At 42.8% G+C, this 16,190-nt stretch overlaps 1 protein-coding gene across 4 annotated transcripts in view; it reads left to right on the forward strand.

The window, feature by feature from the left end:
- PAPSS1 (3'-phosphoadenosine 5'-phosphosulfate synthase 1) overlaps positions 1-16,190 on the forward strand; it is a 151,388-nt gene that overhangs the window by 36,889 nt on the left and 98,309 nt on the right. The window contains exon 1 of one of the 4 annotated variants that reach the window (XM_061164250.1): positions 3,556-3,577. The exons of 1 other annotated variant lie outside the window; for it this stretch is intronic. Coding sequence is in view for 1 of the 3 variants with exons in the window: in XM_061164248.1 (XP_061020231.1) it covers positions 4,487-4,546 (60 nt within the window). In the remaining 2 variants the exon portion in view is untranslated. Of the gene's footprint in view, positions 1-3,555; positions 3,578-4,394; positions 4,547-16,190 lie in introns of those variants that run through there. 2 more of the 4 variants (XM_061164248.1, XM_061164251.1) reach the window with 2 other exon arrangements.

Raw genomic sequence — 16,190 nt, forward strand, 5'->3', positions numbered from 1 at the left:
CTTGAGAGAAAAAATCCTGCATTAAAGGACTGTGGAGTCTGCTTTTTATCAACTGCTAAGTGTATGAGGGAGACAGCAGAGGTGGGGTGGGTTCATACTCAGCTGCAGGGCTGAATATGGCACCCCAGCCATATTTCTCTCAGCCATTCATTGTGGTGAGAGCCAGCTTCAGTCCATTTTCACTCCTCATTCTTTGTTTGTGAACTCTCCTTCTCCTTGGAAGCTTGTAGGATTTCCAAACAATTTCAGAGTGCTGGGGAACAGCATTTGGAAATTTCACAGTGCTTTGTGTGCTTGATATTTATCTGTTTAGTTGGACATTCAGGGAAGGTCTGAAGTCCTTCAGTGACAGGAAATTTTGTTGAATAATTTTCTTGGTTATTTCCTCTGGTGAGCTTTTTCTTTCTGGAACTCCTAATATTTGAATCTTAAATTTTCTAGACTGTTCTTTTAATATTTCTCATCTTTTGGATTTTTTTGCTCTACATCTGGAAGATATCGACACCTTTCTTCCACTCCTACTATCTTGTTTTTAATTTCCAGGAGCCCAATTTTGTTTCCTGAATACTTTTGGGCATTGCCATTTCATTGGTAAATCTTTCAATATGTACCTCTAAAATTACTCCTTTAATAATAACAACACTTTTATCACAACAGAAAAAGTTAAGTCTTTAATATCAAAAGTCTAGGGACTCTTTAAATTTCCTGCGGTAAAAAAGATTTTTTTGTTTGAAGCAGTGTTCAAATAAGTTTATGTATTTCAATTGCTTATTTTTCATGTTATCTTTTAATGTTTAGTTCTTCCTTGTTTATTTTTTCCAACCATTGAGTTACTGAACAGTCAGGTCATTAATGATGTAGAGTTTTCCACAGTTTAGACTCAACTGATTGTATTTATGCTGATTTTACATCTTCCTCTTTCCTCTGCATTAACTATAAAATGCTGTCACCTGAAGACTTTATTAGAATCAGATTTGACTTTTTGAGGGGGGCATTAATACTTTCAGGAAGCAAAAAAGTTCTAATTTGTTCTTTATTTTCATGATTTAGCAGCCATTGATGATCATTGCCTTTATTATTCCATTTAATGGTATAAAATATTATAAACATATTTCTTTCTGAATTTATTAGCTGTATGTCTACAAAGGAAAAATTGCTCTCATCAACTTTTTCATTACCTGAGTTACAGTTAGTGCATGGTACAATTAGCAAATGCTTAATATTTTCCTTTTGTCAGTTTTCAAAATGATGAGTAGGTTTATTAGCATCTTCCAAGGATTACAATGAGTTCTTTTTAAATTGTCATCATTATGAACATCTAGATTTAAACGTATTTGATTTGTTTCAATACCTTGTAGATTTTACCCCCTTTAGTCCTCTAATGGTGTAATTTTATTTTTAATTATTTGTTTTTGGCTGTGTGGGGTCTTTGTTGTTTTGCAAGGGCTTTCTTTAGTTGCAGTGAGTGGCAGCTACTTTCCAGTTGTAGTGCAAAGGCTCCTTGTTGTGCTGGCTTCTTTTGTTGTGAAACATGGGCTCTAGGTGTCTGGGCTTCAGTGGATGTGGTGCACAGGCTTAGTTGCCCTGAGGCATATGCAATCTTCCTGGACCAGGGATCGAACCTGTGTCCCTGCATTGGAGGCAGATTCTTCACCACTGGACCACCAGGGAAGTCCCTAATTGTGTAATTTTGACAGAGGAAAGCTTCTTCCGTTTGGCTTCTGAGTCCTTTTTACATAATCATACTGTTTTGTTTTTTTTTTTGACAATTTCTTGTTTTGGATTTGACAAGTTGTTTCAGGCTCATTTGCATGATGTCTGAAACAATAAATTTGAATTGATAGTATCAATGTAAACTTATGATACATTTTACCTGAAAAAGTCCATAAATATTGAGTAACTCAGAAGCATTAAACACTCCTGGAAGCCTAGATTGTGATACCTAAAAAACATTTGCTTCTGAAAACCAGGAATCCTGGGTCTCCTTAGAGAAATGGCTGATTCCAGGTGTAGTGTTGTGTTTTCATCTGAAGCTTGGGATCTTCTTCCAAACTCAGTCTGTTATTGGCAGAATCCAGAAATTCATTGAAATTAAGTTCTATGTACAGATTGTAAATGAAGAATCCCCAAAGAAAAGGCTATAAGGAACCATTGACAATTTGAGGATCAAATTTTTAGAGACACTACTCTGACAGCAATGACAAGAATGGAGTGTGTGGGCAGTAGAAGCACAAGATGCCTATAGACAGAGATTAATTCTGATTCTTCCTGGATATGGGGAAGGCCTAACACTAAGACAGCAGCAGTAGGGTAAAGAAACAGGGGACTGGTTTGCTAACTATTAAGAATGTATGACTGTCAGCATAACTGATGCCAACTTGGGCATGTACAAGTTCCTATCCTTCCACTGACCCTACCCAGAACTGTACACTGCAGCAAATCATTTTACTGTCATCAAGAGCTGTGTAGTTACTAGATGCTATTTAATAATCATTAGGATCCAGTGGCTCCCCTGGTGGCTCGCCAATAAAGAGACAGCCTGCAGTGCAGAAGACCCGGGTTCGATCCTGGGTCAGGAAGATCCCCTAGAGAAGGGAATGGCAATCCACTCCAGTATTCTTGCTTGGAGAACCCCATGGACAGAGGAGCCTAGTGGGCTGCAGCCCATGGGGTTCCAAAGAGCCAGACACGACTGAGTGACTAACACTTTCACTTCAGGACCCAGTGGCCTCTGTGCTATCTTAGTCCTTGAACAAGGATGAAGACCTTCTCTGACATATTCCCAGAGCCCAGGATACTAGTTAGCCGTCTATAAATCTTAGGAATGCACTTACTGTTTCTAAGCACCACTCCCATTCCCTTGGCTAACTATAAAACTGCCCCAGTGGCCCCTCAGTAGTGTATGCAGTGCAACTGCAAATGCCTCTGGATCATAGTCCTTCTGATCCCATCCTGTAAGTTACTGAACAATAAACAAATCCGTTGATTACATGGACTTCCCTGGAGACTCAGACTGTAAAGAATCTGTCTGCAGAGCTGGAAACCCGAGTTCCATCCCTGGGTCTAGAAGATCCCCTGGAGGAGGGCATGGCAACCCACTCCAGTATTCTTGCCTGGAGAATTCCATGGACAGAAGAGCCTGGTGGGCTACAGTTCATGGGGTTGCAAAGAGTCTGACACTACTGAGCGACTTTCACTTTCACTGACTACATTGAGCTGCCTGTCTCATTTTTTTCAGCTGCAAGATATCTTCTCAGTTTGGTGGGCATTTTTCATTTCCTTTTGTCCTCCAACGAAGAGGAAGTAAGGTCAGGTCTTAGTGAGTGGTGTGCGCGTGTAGGGGAGGGCACTGGGTTATGGGCAAGCGCTGCAAACAACTATTTTGGTGCTAGGGACAAGCTACGGGAAAGCCCTGAGAGGGGTGGTTTAGTCGCTAAGTCGAGTCCGACTCTTGCGGCCCCAGGGACTGTAGCCCGCAGGCTCCTCTGTCCACGGAGGTGGAAAGGAAGGTAACTCTCAGAGGAAGCTCCCTCCATCCCCAGCCCATCCTCAGGTGAAGTAGCCACGGAATTCTCAGGTGAGTTTGAACATGTCCTCTACAGATGGGCATTCCACTCAGTGGTAACCAAAGGCTCTCCCTCAGCCTGGATTTCATTCCACTAAGGATTTCATGAGAAGCTAATAAAATACATGCCCCTTCTTGACTTGGCCGGTGAGAAGTACCTGACAGAAATCTCCTCAAGAGATGTCTTCTGGTGGGGACGGAGGCACCTGGCAGATAACCGCTAAAACCAGAAGAGATGTTAACTACTGATGGTGTATTGACTTTTTTTTTTTTTAATTGTTGGGCAGAATTTCAACACGAAGCGGAATGTGTGGACAATAAGCTGTTAAATCTTCTCTTTGAGATGCTGGAAAATTCCTTTTTATATGTGCCCAAGCCGAGATGAGCACAGATTTGGAAGATAGGAAACTGGTGGCCGGGCTTATGGAGGAAAAGACAGGGGCGGGAGACCACGTCCACGTCTTCTTTCTAGTAAACAGCAGCGGAGCTGGGAGCCTGGTGTCTTCCTTGTCTCTAGGTCTGGTCTTGGGACCCGGGTCCAGCCTCCACGCATGCGCAGCTCAAGGAGCGAGTCAGAGAGGCACGGGGGAAGTTCCACGACTACCTTCTCAGGCTCCGCCCCTTCCTCAGAATCAGAGGGAGGAGCGTCGTGCGCGCTCGCGTCGGTGCGCGCCCTGAAGCCCGCCCCCAACTCCTGCCTCTGGTCGCTCCACCCCGCACACCTCTGCCCCGGACCCGTTTCGGAGGCGCGGCCGACGCGGCGCGCAGTCAGAGCCACGAGCACGAGCGCGTGCCTACGACTGCGCGGCCAGCCCCGTCGCGAGGAGGCCCCGCCTTCCCGCCCCGCCCCCGCCGGCCTCAGGTCCTCTGGCTTAGCTCACGGCGCTGAGAATCCCGCCACCCGCGCGCGCTCTGTAAGCCATGGAGGTCCCCGGTAGCCTCTGCAAGAAAGTCAAACTGAGCAATAACGCGCAGAACTGGGTGAGTCGAAGCAGATGTGTGGAGGAGGCTCTCAGAGGCTCCGGCTGCAGATCCATTCGGAGCCGCTGCCCGCTCCTTCTGCATGCATCCTGCTTGGAGAATCGGGGATGGTACCCGAGGCCGCGGCGCCTTCCAGCAGGGACGGAGGGTGGTGCCGGGTGGCGTGGCGTGGCGTGGCGGGGGCGGGGGTCTCTGACTGGGCTCTGCAGGCAGTCGGATCCACGGTCCGTGGGAAGAACGCCTGCTTCTCCAGCTCCACGGCTCGGATGAGACCTCGAGGACTATCTTTCGGGAGTGAGCTGGCGGCTGCTGAAATCTTCTCCCGTGAGGGGAAGCTGCCCGCATCCCTTCCAGTGGCCTGAAGGTCTGCAGAGGAAGCGGAGGCAGGCGCCTTTGGTGCATTCCTGGTTTTTCTTGGCTCTGCCAGTGCAGTTAGCCCAGGTTTGGGTCCGTCTCCATGTCTTTCCATTTCTGACTTACAACATGAAGGGAGAGTACCCAACAATGTGGCCATTCATGAGTTGAGACTGCCCTGAACTGAGGTTCTTTGTGACTCGGTGTTAAATTGGACTATTTAACAAATAACATGGAAACTAAAATGTAGGGGGAAACTAATGGTTTATAACATTTAGCAAGGACTGCCAGTTGGCTTTGATGGTGAAGTGTTCTGTCCTCAGAAGGTTGCTTCCTTCCTTAATTATTCTTGCTAAGAAACTGCCTTAAGCTAAGGTTTTGTAAGTGAGGTGGGAGTCGGGTGGGGGAGGTGGTGTCCAACTCTGGAGGCCGGAAAGGCCTTGGTTTTAAGTCTGGATGGAAAATTTTTTTCACAGTACAGCAAGATCATGAGGTTTAAATGCAGCCTTGTAAGTCATCATTACTCTTGGTGAATCGAAGAAGAAAAAAACCATTCAGACAAGTGTTCATTTTAAGTCATTAATTTACCATTTCTGAGGTTACCAAGGATTCTCACCCAATTCCTTTCTCCTTCTAATTAACTTCTCTGTTCCTTTAGGTGATGAGGAGGAAGAGGAGATAAAAGGTGAATTAGAACATTGAGAAGGAGCCCTGGACTACCAGTCTGGTCTCTGGTTCCAACTTTGCCATTTAGTAGTTGTTTGATCCTGAGTGAAAACACTCGACTTCTTTAAACCTCAGCTGACTTAAAGATATAATAGCCTGTACTTCTCTAGACAGTTTTGAGGAGTAAAGAAGGTAATGATTTGGAAGGTCAGTGATACCACTGCTATGCAATTGTTGATATTGCTCCTGTTACTCTGAGGTATTACCTGGTTAGGGACATAGGGTTGGTTAAATTAGAGTATTTACAGGTCATTTCAGCTACACTGTCTGTAACTCATTTACTGTTCCACTTGCCAAAAAGTGCATGTGCTTTGTAGAAGCCCTCAGAGAAGATGAGAAATGAGGGAATCGGTGCTTGCCTTCCAGCTGGTCATGGCCTGGTTGGGATTATAATTGGCATTTGCTGGATGATGAATATATCATTACAGGCCCAGTTATTTTATCACAGTTTAGAGGAGAGATTAGTTTAGTCTGGATGTTTTGGAGAGGATTATGGAAGAGAGGCCTTCCCTGGTGGCTCAGACGGTAATCCGCCTGCAATGAGGGAGACCTGGGTTGGGAAGATCCCTGGAGAAGGGAACAACTACCCTTTCCAGTATTCTGGCCTCAAGAATTTCATGGACACAGGAGCCTGGCAGACTACAGTCCATGGGGTTGCAAAGAGTTGGACACGACTGAGCAACTTTCACTTTTGTGGAGAAGTGTGCTTAGGTTTTGAGGTAGATGGAAGCTGTATGAATAAGGTCTAGGAACAAAAATAATTTATATTATTTATTGTAATATTATTATAACTACTATAAATAATAATAATTGTTAGTTACTCCAGAAACAGTGAAGAGACCTGTTTATCTGTTCTGGAGGGCTTTTGTTGACTGAAGATAAGATTGAATAAGCAGTCTGGGGCTAGGGTATATAGTTGTTAATGTTTGGCTGCTGAGTTGAGACTAGATCCTGTGGGAGATTTTTGATGAAGCTAGAATTTTTAATTTTAAGGGCCTTGTAAATCTTTCTTTGCCCCAATAGGGAACACCCATCATTTTTGCCTCTCATATACATCAACTGATAGCCACATGTGTAGAGAATGCACACACCTTTCAAGTTCCCAACATGCGATGAAATTGGTATTCCAGAGGGACTGGTCTGCTGAAGAAAGTAGACGCTCTTAGAGCCCACATGTAGAAGTCCTGGCGAACAGAGAGGGTTAGAGTGAGGTTTAAATGAATTAATAGATTTGAAGCATGCCTGTGCATCAGTTCAGGTGTTTTTCTTGTTATTGCTATTAAGTCATCCAGTCGTGAGGGTGCAACTGCAACTGGTCTAACGTGGTAGTGGGGAACAGAATAGCTGCATTAACAGCTCTCTAGGAGGAGTTACGAGGTACCTGACTAGAGTTAGGGAATGAGAGGGAGAGGTGTTCAAAGATGTTTAGCCCTGGGAGTTGGGGAGAGTAGTTGTGGCATGCAGGGAATTTGGAAAATAGATTGAGGGTTGGAGTGACGGTGATGATAAACACTAACGAAAGTTTACTGTTCGCTGGAGACAGTTTGACATTATTTGGTAAATTAACTTAATGATTTTTTGTAACATTTTTGAGGTGAGTATCATGAGAGACAGTGGTTTAAAGCAAGGATCGTGGAACTGACTACCTGGACTTGATCCTGGGTTTCACTGTTTACTCATTGTGTAACCTGTGGCTAGGCACTTTCTGTGCCTCCACTTTGCTCATCTATAAAGTGGGAGTGATAGTCTCACAGGGATGTTGTGAAAATTAAAGGAGTTAATGTATGAAAAATGCTTACGACAGTGTCTGGCATATAGTGTTATGTGTCTGTTAGCCCTTATTGTTGCAGTTATCCTCTTTGCGCCAGTTGTTGTTCAGTCACTCAGTTGTGTCTGACTCTTTGCGACCCCGTGGACTGCGGCACTCCATGCTTTCCTGTCCGTGACCATCTCCTGGAGTTTGCTCAGGCTCATTGGTGTCCATTGACTCAGTGATGCCATTCAACCATCTCATCCTCTGCCGCCACCTTCTCCTTTTGCCTTCAATTGTTCCCAGCATCAGGGTCTTTCCCAATGAGTAGGCTCTTCTCATCAGGTGGCCAAAGTATTGGAGCTTCAGCATTGGTCCTTCCAATTAATATTCAGTGTTGATTTCCTTTAGGATTGACTGGTTTGATCTCCTTGCTGTGTCCAAAGGACCCTCAAGAGTTTTCTCCAACACCATAGTTCAAAAGCATCAATTCTTCAGTGCTCAGCCTTCTTTATGGTCCAACTCTCACATCTATACATGACTCCTAGAAAAACCATAGCTTTGACTATATGGACCTTTGTTGGCAAAGTCTTGTCTCTGCTTTTTAATATGCTATCTAGCTTTGTCATAGCTTTTCTTCCAAGAAGCAGATGTCTTAATTTCATGGCTGCAGTCACCATCTGCAGTGATTTTGGAGCCCAAGAAAATACCAGTTAGTGTCTCCATTTTATTGAGAAGCTGAGGCACAGAGCTATCATAGAGGTTGTAAGAGGTGGGCCCAGTATAAAGCATGCTACATGCTTAAGGGACAGACATTCTTAGTAGAGATAGTCTGTAGAACAAAGCTATGTGTGTGCTCAGTTGCTCCATCTTGTCCAATTCTTTGTGACCCTATGAACTGTGACCCTCCAAGCCCCTCTGTCCATGGGATTTTCCCGGCAAGAATACTGGAGCAGGTTGTCATTTCCTTCTCCAGGGGTCTTTCTGACCCAGGGATCGAACCTGCATCTCCTGTGTCTCTTGCATTGCATGTGAATTCTTAATCACCCACTGGAGAAGCCTGTAGAACAAGGCTGTCTAATAGAAATAAAATGTGAGCCATATAACATAATTTAAATTTTTCCAGAGGTCAAATTTAAAAAAAAAGAAGGAACAGATTGAAAAAAATTTTAATATTTATTTAACCCAGTATAGTTAAAATTGTTGTTGTTTAGTCTATTAGTCATGTCTGTCTCTTTTGCAGCCACATGGACTGTAACCTGCCAGGTTCCTCTATCCATGGGATTTTCCTGGCAAGAATACTGGAGTGGGTTGACATTTCTTTCTCCAGGGAATCTTCCTGACCTAGGGATTGAATATGCTTCTCCTTCATTGGCAGACAGGTTCTTTACCACTGAGCCATCAGGGAAGCCTATAGCTAAAGTACTGTCATCTCAGTATAAAAATGGGTTCAGTACTGTCATAATCAATATAAAATTATTAAGAAATATGCATAAGTGTATATTTTACACTTAGCACACATCTCAGTTTAGACTAACCACATTTTATTTTTTATTTTTTTTATTAGTTGGATGCTAATTTAAAACCTCCATAGGAACATGTAGATAGCCGATAGGAATCGAGTTAGGTGAAGGTTGGAAATAAAGATTTGCTGGTTAAATTTGAGTTAGAGAATTTAGAGAGAATTGCAGTATTTTCGTGTACCTGCAAGAATAGTAAAGAAAATCAAGAATGCAGAGGGCCCTGTTAGCCTCCTCTTATCTCAGTCTGACAAAACATAAGATGTAATGAATATCATTCTCCATCTGTTTGAACCTTTCTCCGTTGGGACTGGTTTTCAGCCGCCTTTGGAAAACACTTCAAAGTGTGTGTTAGTTGGCCCTCGGTTCAGACCCAGGTGTCACTCACCCATTTTGTAGACTCATGTTGGCCCAGATCCTGTTTGAACCTGCTTTATGGTGGGGTTGGACACTTGCTACCCACAGATTAATCTGAGATCTAGCACACTGTTCAGAAGCACATGCAGTCTCATTCTGGTTTGCCGTTCCAGTCCCCTTTCTCTTCCACTCCCCAGATTCCTATAACTCCACATGTCCAGCGTCAGTTTTCTTTCTATACCTTACATTCTCAGGGTTTTACAGAAGCTTTTCCTTCTGCCCTGATGCCTGTTGACCTTTATCACTTGTGGAAATCTTCAGAGCCTCAGACGCCTTTACCACAGCAGTGTGGCCCTCCTACATCCACACACTCTAGTGTGTAGGATGAATTGTTTCTGCACCTCTGTGTTACATTGCACTCTGCTGTTACCATGTAATCATATTTTGTTACAGAGGTTTTGTGTGTACACTGAGCTTCTGCTGATATAACAGGATGGGGATAAAGGTTAGGGTGCAGAGTTAGCTAGGGTACTTCTGATATTAAAAGGCTTAGGTAATTTACTAGTAATTTAGCACAGCTTAAATAAGAGAGTAAGCTCCATATGGGGTAGGATTAAAATTACAGTTTTGTCACTTACTACCTGTGTAATCTAGGGCATGTTACCTAACTCCTCTGTGTCTCAATGTCTTCAAACGTAACAATGTGGATAATAAAACATACCTTGTAGTGTCATAGCAAGGTTTAAATCAGTTAATATATTTAAAGCACTATAGCTGGTGCTTTAAATAGGCATTCTTATTTATGTAAGGTGTTAAATTTAAGGCGTTCTTATTCATTAAGCCATCAAATATTTAACACCTGGTTTGTATGTGCCTTTGTCCTCAGTGCTGGAGATGCAGTCATAAAAAGACAGAAAGGGCCCGGCTCTCATGGATATTGCATTCTACCTGGGAGAGAGTTAATAATGAAAAAGCAAATAAATGAATGAGATACTTTTACCTTTTATCAGTTCTCCTTCTCTGAACAGTATGTCCCTCATACTGTTCAAAGCCTTTCATAGGAGGCTAACAGCTCATTCTGGATTTGAAGGAAGACTGAGGTGATACAAAAGTGAAACAAGCATGCAGAAGTGGAACAACATGGCATCTGAAAAACCATATATTCCTCCCTCAGAGCGTGGACCTGGCTGAGGGCAGGGGCGGGTATTGAGCCAGAAGTTAGGGAGCCACTGCTAGAAAAGTTGCCTAAAGGAGAAGGCAAGCTGGACTTCTGCCACGAGTGTGCTCCACTGTTGACTGACCACAAGAACAGGAAGAATGACAGGACCAAATCTGCATTGTCCAATACAGTAGCTACTAGTCACCTGTGGCAACTTGAATTTAGTTAAAATGAAAAATTCTGTGTTTCAAGTGCTACATTTCCATAGGAAGCTCATGGCCACTGTTTTGGACCATGCAGTATAGAACATTTTTGTCATCTCAGAAAGTTCTGTTGGATAGGGCAGGTCTAGATAATGACTCTGGGATGGCTATTGACATTTTTTTCCTACTTATTTGTGTATTTATGTATTTGTTTTTACTTTCTTCCTTGGGGAAGGAAATTTTGAGAGATGGTGGCAACTTTGGAATCATGGTTTTGGGCACTTCTGCTCTTCTGGCTTAGCAGGGTACCCAGCTGTCAGTTAGCCTTCCCTTAACACAGTGACTTCTCTAAAGTCGAAATGTGAAATGAGCTTCCCCAGCTTAGCTCTGTTATATTGACCTTTAAGAAGTAGTTTTCTTCTTCAGTGATTCTCAACCCCCGGGGGTGTTTGGTAATATCTGGAGACATTTTTTGTTACATTTATGTGTCTGGACAGGGTTGCTTCTGACGTGTTGGGCAGAGGCCAGAGATGCTGCTAAGAAAATCTTACAGTGCACAGAATAGCCCCCACAACAAAGAATTATCACTGGTGCTGGGGTCCAAAAGTCGTTAATGCTGAAGTTGAGAAACCCTATTATGTGCTTTGAGTAAGAAAATTATGTAACTCCGAAATGCAAAACTAGTCATTTAAAACAAAGTCCAGTTGATACCAGCATTTTTTTCATCCACCTGCCTGGATGTTACTGTCTTTTGCTCTGAGATGAGTCAATTACCTGTAGCATAATGACAGCAAAACCATAAAATCCACCACTGAATTGTTTTGAAACATATTACTGAGTAATTAGTTCACATGAAGAGGCTGTATCTTTTGTTTTTGTTTCTGCTTTTGGCAGTCACCTAAGTGGTAATTTTTTCTATGAAATTTCCTTTCCCAAGGACACAGTTCTCTACAAAGTATCTTTTAACTGGATAAAAGTAGTGGAAATATCGGACACTATATAGAAATCCGGAGAAGGCAATGGCACCCCATTCCAGTACTCTTGCCTGGAAAATCCTATGGATGGAGGAGCCTCGTAGGCTGCAGTCCATGGGGTCCTGAAGAGTCGGACACGACTGAGCGACTTCACTTTCACTTTTCACTTTCATGCATTGGAGAAGGAAATGGCAACCCACTCCAGTGTTCTTGCCTGGAGAATCCCAGGGACGGTGGAGCCTGGTGGGCTGTGGTCTATGGGGTCGCACAGAGTCAGACACGACTGAAGTGACTTAGCAGCAGCAGCAAGGGCCATTGCATTAAAAAATATCCATTAAGTCAATTTTTAAATGTTTTTTAATCTGTAAAACAGAATAGTTGGCGAGCCATAATGTACATGCAGAGTGCATGCGTGACAATCAGTGATCAAATAAGCGTGCCAGTTTCTTAGCTCTGATTCAGGAGATCTGGGGTATGACCAGAGATTCACTTTCTGACGAGCAGCCAGCTCACTGCCAGTTTTGCTCTGCACCATGCTTTGAGGCAGCAAGGTTTTTAAGTGTAGCCTTTACAAGTTGTTTTCTTAACCTCCAGGAACATCTGAGCTTCACTTTTGCTGTTTGTGTTTGGCTTGTTAATGTTCAAAGGATTAATTTCAGTCATCAGTAACTGTGAACTAGAGCTCTTGCCTCATGGTACTCTTCAGTTTGCCCACGTGGTACTCTACCATCTCTCCAGTTTACTCACTGTAAATTTGGATGTAAAACAAACGTGCCTGTGACCATTTGAGGTATTCCCTATTGAGGAATACACAGTTTGGCAGTCAGTGTAAGGTGGATGGTGGGATGTGTGATGGATGTTGAAGTCTAGAATTACTCTTGTTATTTGGTATATGCTTTGTGTCTTTGCAAATTCGACTTAAAAATGCAGAGATCTTCATAAAATCAGAATAAACTCACAGACCTTGAAATTCTCTAAATATCATCATGGGAGAAGTTAGCTTGTTCCTTCGGGAAGTGGATAGAATAACAAAGCATCCCATGTGGAAGTTGCTGCTTTGTTGTTGTTTTACTTGCTAAAATTCTTCTCCTGTGTCGTGGACTGTAGCTCTGCCAGGCCTCTCTGTCAAATTAAGGAGGGTCAACAAAGGGGCACAGGGCCACTTGTGTGGATGTTGAGGACAGCAGCAGCAGGTGTAGAAAATGTACGCCGCAAATACGAGAGGCCACCTGACTTTAGCCTGGAAATAGGACTGGTAGTCATTTAGTTCTAGTCGAGTCTTTTAGTCCCAATCAGAGAAAGAGAAGGAATTCTCTGGAAATGGATTGTCCGAGTTCTGCTGTTCTTAAAATTTGTGAGTGTCAGTTGTCAGTTCATTTGCAAGTTATACAGAGAACACAAATCACGCTTTAAATGCCTTATATCTGACTTCTACTGAGCGCAGACTAGGCTCAAGAAAAGAGGTTGGAGGTTGTGAAAAACACAAAGAATCTAAGTCATAGTGCTTGACCAACTCTCCCAAGAAAGTAAAAACTATATACAAAGAGACTCCTAAAAGTATAAAACAACAAATGAATCCTATGGGCAGTAAATGTTATAGTGACTCCCTGGCTGTACATTCACCAAGCCAAATATTACTTCAAACCTCCCATACTATTAGGAAAGAATAAGCCTGACTTTGCTGCTCTGTGGCTAGAAACTAGGCCATTGAAGACTCTGAGAACAGGAGTGGAGAGTCGGAAGGAAATAACTCACTCTTGGCCCTTAGTCACTAATGTCAAGTTTTCCCAGCAGAATTATAGGCAGGATTTGGCTAGAGTGGGATGGAAAAGGAAAAGAAGGGAAGAGGCCCTAGATTACATACAGAAATGGCCTTTAGATTTTTAGTAATTCTGGCATATACCTACCATCTTGCAATTGTAATAGATTTTAAAAATGTTCTTTGGTTTATTCTGAAAAACTGGGGATTAGGAGATTGTGGCAAATCTTTTTGAAAGTTTGTTTTTTAATATGAAAAATATCAAACACCCATAAACAGTAAGCCTCCTTGTACCCAGACTGCCATTTTGGCTGCCAGAATTTTTTTAAACGTAGGCGGAAAGAGGCCTGGAGGGAGCATACTTTCCTAGTGATTAAAACAGTCTTATCCTATATCTTCTGTCAACCACATCCTCTACAGTTTATAGCTTCTCAGTTGTTTTTTTTTTAAACATTCTACTCAATTTAAAAAGGAAAGCAGAAGGTATTTTATGGTGCCAAAATGAATTAAAATTCATTAGATACATGTTTCTTCTTGCCCTAAAGCAAAGTAACTTGGAAAAACATCCCCAAACCAAATGACCAAGTGGAACAGGTTTTGCAAGTATAGACAGCTAACCTGTGTAGCACCCTCCTGGTCCCCCCATTCCTGTCGTGTCCTCTTTCAGCAGACTTAGCTTCTGTCTCCTCCCAGGCTGCCTGACTGGGAGCTGAAACTGGACACTTCAGGAAAGAGGTGACATTGCTTGCCAAGAGATGCAGATGTCTGTGTCTGATACCCCGTGTTTTGTTTAAAATCCTGGAAATGCAGAGCCGGAAAGTTATGTCTGCTGCATCAGTTTAATGGAAATGAAATGGGAGACCCCTATTAGCATTCTTCGTGATTATTGGAAGTATATCCGTTAATGAGATGGTTAGTGGGGAAGAGGTCCTTTTGGCTCCTGAGAATCCCCCCAACTCCCAAAGGCAATGAGCGATAGACAGTAAGAGGCAGATGGACAGAGATACTTTCTCCTGCATACCCCGTTGATTGTGCAGGGAGATGAGGAAAGATTCTAAACCTCAGGCACTTCTTTAGGCTAGCCAGTTTGAGATAAGAATACATCTGGAAGTTGAAGATCTCGATGGAAAAATAGTCCCTTTTCAAAGTCCATGTGTGTATACCTGTGAGGGTGTTTGTTCCCCGTCTTGATGGCCTCTGGGTCAAGGTTGAATCCATCTCTGACTTTCATGCGTCAGCCTGAGCCACTCATGTGGCTGTGGAAGCACACAGTCATGGCCACCACTCTGGCTTTAAATGAATGATTGGTGCCTTCAGATGCCTTGTTCCAGCCGCCCAGCAGTCATTCTGGATCTGCCTGGTTACTTCTCTGCACTTGCTGTTCCTGGTCTGGAAGGGGCTTCCCTCAGAGGTCCTCAGAGACCTTCAGTGCCTTATTCTGGCTGAAGCCTTCCCTGGCCACCCTGTCTAAACATCACCCTTCCTCTGATACTTCTCATTTTTGGCTTTATTTACATTCCCCTCCTGTTTGATGCTTATTTCTAATTTACATAATTTCCAAAGTATTTATCTTGGTGTATTTTCTTTCCTCTGTTTTCCCAGTGGGTTCTCAAACTTAAATTGGCATTGGAGTCACTCGGAGGCTTTAACATACAGATTGTTGGGCTTCATCCCAAAGTTTCTGACTTAGTTTGCCTGGGATCGGTTCTGATAATTTGCATTTCTGGCATTTCCCACGCGTGCTTGCTCAGTCACTCAGTGGGGTCCGACTCTTTGTGATCCCATGGACTGTAGCCTGTACTCCACTGTCCATGGAATTTTCCAGGCTAGAAGACTGGAGTGAGTTGCCATTTCCTCCTCTAGGGGATATTGCAGACCTCAGGATTGGACTTGTGTCTCCTGCCTTGGCAGGTGGATTCTTTACCAGCATTTCCCAGGAGATGCCAAAGCTGCTGGCTAGGGACCAGGCTTTGAGAACTCCTGCCCTGGCAGGGAGGATTAGAAAGGCCTCAGGAGGACAGTGATTTTATTGGCATTTTCATCAGAACCTAGAAGAATATCAGGCATGTAGTGTGCATTCAGTAAATATCTTTGAATGAATGATGAATAAAATTGTGTTGAAAAAGAAGAGCTATACGAAGAATCAGATGCAAACACCCAATTAAAAGACTGCTGACACTTATTCTATAAAGGCATAACTCGTTGGAAAGGCCCTATAATTATGTTTTTGCTCCATGGGAGGGCAAAATAGAACCTACATGATTCATATTTTCAATTTTAGAAAACAACTTTATTGAGATAAATTTGCCTACCATTCAGTTTACCCACTTAAAATATATGATTTGTAAATACACATTGTTTAGTATATTTACAGAGTTGTGCAACCATCGGCAGTCAATTTTAGAGCATTTTAATCACCCTAGAAAAGAATCCTGTTCCCATTAGCAGGCACTTAACATCCAGCTTGAGGCAGTCACTGATCTACTTTCTATCCCTCTAAATTTTCCTTTTCTGGATGGTTCACATATTAACAAATGGAATTGTGCAATATGTGGCTTTTGTTACCAGCATCTTTCACTTAGTATAATGCTTTTGAGGTTTGTCCATATTATAGGATGTATTGGTACTTCATTCCTTTTTATTACCAAATAGTATTTCCTCATATGGATATACCATACAATTAAAAAAAAAAGCATTTTGTTTAATTATTGTGATGCACAGTTGGGTTGTTTGACCCATTGGCTTTTGTGAATCAACTGTTAGAGCATATGTGTACAAGTTTCGTGTGGACTTGTTTTCACTTCTTGTGAGTGTAAATCTAGGAGTGGGGATCACTTGGTAA

The sequence above is a fragment of the Dama dama genome, chromosome 17, assembly GCF_033118175.1.
Source record: "Dama dama isolate Ldn47 chromosome 17, ASM3311817v1, whole genome shotgun sequence".
NCBI lineage: Eukaryota > Metazoa > Chordata > Mammalia > Artiodactyla > Cervidae > Dama > Dama dama.